At 31.3% G+C, this 8,049-nt stretch overlaps 1 protein-coding gene across 1 annotated transcript in view; it reads left to right on the top strand.

The window, feature by feature from the left end:
* Nucleotides 1-8,049, top strand: part of Cep290 (centrosomal protein 290) — a 79,294-nt gene that overhangs the window by 3,823 nt on the left and 67,422 nt on the right. Inside the window, exons 6-12 of the mRNA XM_010629786.2 lie at nt 603-746; nt 1,901-1,954; nt 2,650-2,802; nt 3,157-3,339; nt 4,349-4,438; nt 6,608-6,730; nt 7,487-7,610. Of these exons, the coding sequence (XP_010628088.1) occupies nt 603-746; nt 1,901-1,954; nt 2,650-2,802; nt 3,157-3,339; nt 4,349-4,438; nt 6,608-6,730; nt 7,487-7,610 (871 nt within the window). The remainder of the gene's footprint in view (nt 1-602; nt 747-1,900; nt 1,955-2,649; nt 2,803-3,156; nt 3,340-4,348; nt 4,439-6,607; nt 6,731-7,486; nt 7,611-8,049) is intronic.

The raw sequence follows: 8,049 nt of genomic DNA, 5'->3' as shown, positions 1-8,049 counted from the left end.
TTGCATTTTGAGACAGGGTCCCACTATGTAGTTGAGACTGACCTAGAACTCACTATGTAGCCCAGGCTGGTCTCGAACTCACAGTGATCCTCCTGCCTCAGCCTCCCGAGTGCTGGGATTATAGATGTGCGCCACCACGCCTGGTATCAATAAACATTTTTGTGAAAAATGATTTATAAAGGTGGATTGATTCTTTGTAAATCTTTCACCAGGCAGTGGTATGGAGTAGAAAAGTAGGGCAGTTGCATATCGTGGTAGGAAAGTGCCTGAAGTGTGATAATTGTGAAAGCTGAATAGGTAAGGTAAAGAAGTCAAGATTGGGTTGTGCCTAAGGGGCTGTAGCAGAGGCTGAGTGATTAACAGTCAGTTGTTTTCACCTCTCAGTGAGTGGTTCAAGAAAAGCTAAAGGTTTGTAACCTTGTGTACTAAAACTTATATGAGTTAGATATTTTTTAAAAAGTAATTTTTAAATTGATACAATTTTAAGCATGTGGTGCTGAAGCATAATGAAACTTTAAAATCAAGATAATCATTTGCTTGTTTATTCAGTCCAACGTCCCAAAATAATGGAACTAATTTATGCTTTGTTTTTTCCCTTTAAGATGGCCCAGCAGACTACAGGTGGAAGGGACACTCGGTTTTTACGTGATGAAATTCGCCAACTGGAAAAGCAGTTGGAACAAAAAGACAGAGAATTGGAGGACATAGAAAAGGATTTAAATAAAGAGAAGAAAGTTAATGAACAGGTAAGGCACATTTTCTTTAGTGAATTTTAACTGTTCCAATTAAGATGCTCTTGTGGAACATAGTCATTGGTAACAGTATCAGTTTTATGCTCTATATTACAGTTGAGGCATGATCTGCATCTGTCGGTAAGATTTTATATTACTGTTCATTTTGTCATCTCATCTTTAAAATAAAGTGGATTAAGTACTTCTAGTGACTATAACTGGATTAATCTTTTATATTTGGATGCATATTTTTCTGAGGACATTGTGATACATAAAATTGATACCTTGGTCTTGAGGTTTGGTATGAAGAAGTTAATAGGCATTCATAAACAAGTGATTTTCTTACTATCCTGGTTTATTTTGGGTAAAAAGTTATACATGCTTGTATTAGTGTATTTATATGCATAGGAGATTTGGAAAAGTGGAATGTATAACGTGTGTAGCTGTGCAGTTTTTAAGAGATTGAGTGTGGGTTTGGATTGCTTGGGTAATTCCTTCTTTGCCTTTATCAGTTGGTTTTATTGTATATTTACTGAATATCAAAGACTTTGCTAGTTACTAGGGCTACAGTAACTATTTTCTAGGTCTGAAGGATACTCATAATCAGCTTTAAGCATAATATAGGGATAGTATGGCACTATGGGGAAACATAGGATGTAAGAATATTGTGGGATACTCTGGGAAGGATACCAAATCAGTCTTGCAATTCAGAAATCAGTCTCAAAGCTGAGGCCTAAGGTAAGAGTAGTGTGGCAATAGGAATCAAAGTGTATGTGGTGGCCAAGGAATGAGCATTCTAGAGAGATAATAAAACATTTGCTAAGACCTGTGTTAAGAGATATTACCGTGTACTCAGGACCAGCAATTATTCATTTTGGCTGAAATGCATGTAGATCAAACAGCTTCCATAGAGTCTTTACTATGTCCCAGGCACTTTATGTGCACTAATTCATTATTCTCAATTGATACTCATCATATGGTTTTTTAGATCTTTTAAAATGGGCCTGTTTTGTCCTTTCTAATCCTTATTTTTCAAAAAATTTTATCATATTTATGCCTTAGTAGCTAAACCTCTATTGAGCATATTTAGAATTTAAAGCAACAAGCTGAAAACTTTTATTTATATTGAACTGCTGCTGAAATCTCTCTCTTTTTTTTTGCTAATTTAGTTGGCTCTTCGAAATGAGGAGGCAGAAAATGAAAACAGCAAATTAAGAAGAGAGGTTGGTAAAACATTTTAGTAGTTGTGCTAGTTCAACAAAAATTACTTACTAAAAAAGTTTATATAAATCTGTTGTAACCAGTAATGGAATCTTCTAAGTAACCAGTGTTTTAAACTAGCTGATTTTATGATATGATTTTATCTCAGGAAATTAGACAAAATTTGATGCCATTAAGTACTATATGCATTTCTTAGCTCTGCATAGGTGAAGAAAGCTTTTTGTTATAAAAACTAGTCTTTCCTAATTCACCAGTGAAGTATATGACTGAAATTCGGTTTTTATTATTCTTTTATCTAGCATTCTTTTAAAATTTTTGTTTCTCATGGAATCTTACATACTCTGATTATTTGATTTCTGGGTCAAATACTGTTTGTGCATCATCTATCTTAATAGGCATTCTTTCTAGCATAATCAAAATGTTCTTTGGCTATTCAAAACAGTATACTTCATTCTCCTAAACTTTCTTAATTTTTATTTTAATTTCTCACTATTATTTTTAATTTTGTGTTGCTTTTCTCATTTCTAATTACCTTTCTCGTGTCCTTTTCTGGAGAACAAACGTCTAAAGAAAAAGGTGAGGCTTTAAGGGTGGTGAAAGCTTGGGAATTTAAAGATATATTCTGAGCACACTACTGAGAGGATGTAATTTTGTTATTCCAGAAAGTTTCTTAGCAATGTTGTGTTGATATTTTCAGAATGAACAGCTTCGTCAGGATATTATTGACTACCAGAAACAAATAGATTCTCAAAAAGAATCGCTTCTATCAAGAAGAGGAGAAGATAGTGACTACCGATCACAATTGTCTAAAAAAAACTATGAGCTTGTTCAATATCTGGATGAAATACAGGTAAAATGAACAAGCCAGTCTGGAGCAATGATTGACATAGAATCATAATTTGTTTACAGTGTAAATGCCATATTATAAAGCTGTCACTGTGTACTTGGAAGGTGTGAAATAAATTGCATCTTTGAAGTTGCAACTCCTTGCTCTTTTTTTTTTATGAATGTCTATCTTGAGTGTTAAGTTTAATTGAGAAATTTATGTATAATTTTCTTTATATCTAATTTGTTTTAATTGGTTAACATCAGTTCATCCTAGCATTCAATAAAGAATTTTATTTATTTTGGATATTTATGGTTCCATTTACTTTTCATATAAACTTTAGTTTCTTAAAAGTTACGATGTCTCTAATTTTTTTAGACTTTAACAGAAGCTAATGAGAAAATTGAAGTTCAGAATCAAGAAATGAGAAAAAATCTAGAAGAGTCTGTACAGGAAATGGAGAAGATGACTGACGAATATAATAGGATGAAGGCTGTTGTGCATCAGACAGATAATATGATGGACCAGTTAAAAAAAGAGAATGATCACTATCGACTTCAAGTAAGAATAACTGTTACAGTGACTTTTTGGGGGGTGTCAGGGATTGAACTCAGGACCTTGTGCTTGCTAGGTAGGGAACAGAACCATTGAGCTAAATCCCTGGGTATGGTGAATTTGTACAAAGACTTCATATTGTTTCATTGCTATTTGTTTGAAACTAGAAATGCTTTAATTTTCTAAAATGTGGATTTTGTTTCTCTTTTTAGTACTGTAATATGTTGCCATCTTGAAAAGTTGTTTCTTTAATCTCATAAGCACCTTGTAATTGTTGCCACCTAGGGTTGCTATTAAGGATACCTGATTGAATGTATGGATAGTTTTACAAAGATTATAATTATGGGGATTTGCTGCTGAAGATAGTAAATCTTAAGATTAATATGCTATGCATATATTAGTAACCAATGCATTTTTCACTGTTTATTTGGAATTAAACTTTTAAAATGAAGAATAATGTTTAAAATATAGTTCTCTGGTAATAAAAGATAATTAGTACAGGTTAGGTCTCCCTTGAAATGCTCAGGGACAGAAGTATTTCAGATTTTGAATTTATTTAATTTTGCAGTGAGTGAATGAATATACATAACGAGATAGCCTGGGGGTAAGACCTGAGTCTAAATACTAAATTTGTTTGTATTTCGTGTATACCTGATACATATATATATATCCCGAAGATAATTTTATACAATATTTTTAATGTGCCCATGTTTTGAATGAAGCCTATCACATAGGTGTGGAATTTTAATATTTGCGGTATCATGTCAGTGCCAAATAGGAGTTAATTTTGAAACATTCCAGAATTTGAATTTTTGGATTAGTTACTCAAAATGTATAAAGATTCAGAAACCATTGAATGTTATCTTTAACTGCAACACCATGGCAGTAACAGATAATAAGTAAAGGTAATATATCTATATATGTATATGTGTACATATATAAATATGCATATGTAGTAATTATATTTATATTGTACCAATTTTTACCAGTTTTTGAAATAATTGTTGCGTTTTAGGTTCAGGAGCTTACAGATCTTCTGAAAGCAAAAAATGAAGAAGATGATCCAATCATGGTAGCTGTGAATGCCAAAGTAGAAGAATGGAAGGTGCTTTTTCTCAATGGATATAATCTTTTTTCATTTTATACTTTAGATTTAAATTTTAGTCTTATTTTTGTTTAAAGAACTTATACTAGTGATAACATTTTAATTAGTTTTTAAAAAGTTTATCGTAATAAAAGCTCTAAACTGTCCTCATGCTTGTTACTGAATGAGTGCTTTCAAATCAAGATTAATAAGAGTAAGGGAATGACAAAAGTGACTTCTCCGAATCACTTAGGAATTTCAGTTTCTGTCTCTCTTCTTCTTCACACACTATAATCTCAACCAGTTCCACGGCTTTAAAATATGAGAAGCTGGGATTGTGATGTTTGTGTATTTGACAAACATTGAATATGACTGAATTAATGATTATTGTAAAAGCTTTCAGGACTGGCATCATTGCTTCTAGCTAGGTTTATAGTTGGAATTGAACCTGAGGTATTTTAGGATTGGTTATCTGGGGAGTTAGATGATGTCTACCTGAGACAAAAACAGTAACATTGAAAATGAGGACTGAGGAATCATGGGTAAGTAAATTTTATATAAAGTGCTAGTAAGTAAATATTTTAGGCCATCTCTTCTCTGCTATAACTCAATTTTATAACTGTTATAATTCAGTTCTGCTGGTACAACATGAAAACAACCACAGACAATAAATAAATAAGGATATTTTTCAGTAAAACTCTTATTTACAAAAAAAAAAGTAGCAGGCCGGATTTTACCTGTAGACTTTAGTTTACTAGACTTTGGAAAAAATAAGTATTTTTATTTTTTGATGAGGAAATGACATTATGTTGTATGTTTGCTGTATTTTGTTTTGACTTAATATTTTGTTATAGTGACTTTATGTCTGATTTTATGTTCTTTTTAATGGCTATGTAATTTTTCTATGTAGATATGTAAATTTGATAATTCTCTGTGACATTTAGGGGTTTCTAATTTTTTCTGTTAGCAGTAATGTTTTAGTGAATATTCCTGTATAGATGCTGTTTTGAAAAAGCACATATATACTGGTAAAATAAATTGCCACAAGCATAATTGTGATTTATGTTCCAAATACATTCCTCCAATTTGTCTCCTATCTTTTGGCTCTGTGATAGCTTTTCTTTTTGCAGAACTGGGGATCGAACTCAGGACCTTGCACTTGCCAGGCAGGTGCTGGTGCCACTGAGCCCTTCTGTGGTAGCTTTTAATATAAAGTATTTTTGTAGTGTGTATTTAAATATATTTTAGAGGCTTTCAACTTTTATTCCATAACTAGAAAAGCTTCTTCATATGAACTTCTGTCATATTATTTCCTAGTATCTTCTGATTTAATCTTTTGCATTTCAGTCTTGGAAGTATGTATAATCCACTTAGGTATAAAGAATGTAATATGGATGCAACAGAGCTACTCTGTTATTCAGATACCATTGAAGATTTCATCTTTTTCATGCTGAAATACAGTATCGTGTTTATTACATACAGATCTGTTGAATTGAGTTATTTTTGGACTCCTTTTTATTGACCTGTATTCTAACAACATATAGTTATTTTAACTATTACATGTCTGAATATCTAAAAAGGCTGTTTTTATTAATTTTCTGCTTTTAGACCCTTACAAACAAGTTGAAAAATAGGCTGTTGATTTGTTTTTAAAAATATTTTTTTGAGTGTATGTAAAAGTTATAAATTGATTTAGAGATTAAGGATGAACATGTTTAGCATGATATTTTGTCTCTAAGAACACAATATTTTTCACTCATTCTAGATATTTTCTCTCTCAGTATTTTAATGTTTATTCCATAAAAATCAGTTGTATTAAAAATTTTTATGTGGAGGTACTAATAACTTTTTTAAAAGTGAGTTTTGAGACCTTGCAGTTTTTCAAATAAAATTGAATTTTTTAAAGTGAAAATTATAGTGTGTGTTTTGAACCCAAACTTCAGGTTGTATGTACAAAATGAGCAAAAGTTGTAGTGGTAGTTGCTGGTTATTGACATAATATTTTTGGCCTCAAACATGAAGCAATCCTGCTGCCTAAGCCTTATGATATGGGAATTACAGGACTGCACCACTCCTAGATCTTTTCTGTTTTTCTTTGATATTCTAATGGTATAATGTTATTTATCATAAATGAAGAATGATCTGTTAATTTCCATTTTTTGTAATTGATCTCATTTGTTTTATTTCTAGTTAATTTTGTCCACTAAAGATGATGAGATTATTGAATATCAGCAAACATTACATAATCTGAGGGAGAAACTTAAAAATGCCCAGCTTGATGCTGATAAAAGTAACATTATGGCTCTGCAACAGGTAAAAACTTCTCAAAATTTAATTCATCAACCAGTTTTTAAAAATTAAGAGTGTGAATTTTCTTATTTATTATGTTTTATGTTCTTTAAATTTAGTGGCTTCCATTACTGGGTGTATAGTATTTTTAATTTTCTTACACTAGTTCCCAGAAAATAATCAGTGAAGTTTAGAGAAAGAAAGACAGTTAGGAATGGAGTCATTTTATTTTTTTCTGTTGATGTGGCTAATAAATACAGTTTTAGTCAAAAATTTTCTTTTAAAAACACTAAGATTCTAAAATATCTTAAAATTCATTATCTAAGTCTTGACATAACCTATGAAATGTGAAATCAACTAAACGTGTGATTATAATTTCAATGGCTATGCACAGATTTATATTTATTAAAATACATATACTCAAATGAAAGCCATAGTTCATTATCTGAGTTCTTTTTAGTCATAGGCCATAAGAAAGAATGAAATTTGAGAAATATTTGGAAAATTAGAAGAATTAAAAGCAGCATATCTGAATGAAATACTGAAGAGACAGAGGCAAAGTTGAATAAAAGAGAAAGTGCAGGATAAAACACAAAGTGATAGCAGCGAACTTAACATAGTGTTGTGCACTTGAGGTATACAAAATATTAAAGTCCAGTTTTACCCACAAGAAAGCATTTCTGTAGTCTTGTTAAAAACAAATGCCTCCCTTTTTCTTTACCTTGAAAATGTATGTTGATATTCATAAAGGGATATGTGATATTTTGAAATATTTTGTAGGGTGTACACAAAAGAGATGATCAAATTAAGATGCTCACTGAACAAGTAGAACAGTATACAAAAGAAATGGAAAAAAATACTTTTATTATTGAAGATTTGAAAAATGAGCTCCAAAGAAACAAAGGTAATTTAATATTTCATAAGTATACAGTTACTTTATATACCATTTTTGTTAGAATTGTGTGAGATATATTATTCTCCTTTTCCATTTCATCATATTTTCTAAAGTTATATATTATTATGCTTGTATTAGCAGTGCTTACATTTATAAAAGATGAATGTTTTGTCTTGTTTTTTCCTCTCTGATGAAAAATTACAGCTGGATGTGGTGGCACGTGCCTGTAATCCCGATACTCGGGAGGCTGAGGCAGGAGGATAGCCAGGTTTGAGGTCAGCCTGGGCTACCCATTGAGTTCAGGCCCAGCCTGAAATAGTGAGTCCCTGTCTCAAAAATCTGAAGGAAAAAAAACAAAAAAGGAAAGAATATTACATTAGCACTGTTATCAGACTCATTATATAAAAAATGAAAATGGTAATATAATTGTTTTTATTTAACTTCCCTT

The sequence above is a fragment of the Fukomys damarensis genome, unplaced genomic scaffold, assembly GCF_012274545.1.
Source record: "Fukomys damarensis isolate Sample0158 unplaced genomic scaffold, DMR_v1.0_HiC HiC_scaffold_15, whole genome shotgun sequence".
NCBI classification, from domain to species: domain Eukaryota; kingdom Metazoa; phylum Chordata; class Mammalia; order Rodentia; family Bathyergidae; genus Fukomys; species Fukomys damarensis.
Note: the sequence above shows the minus strand (reverse complement) of the source record. Positions and strands in the feature narration are given on the sequence as shown.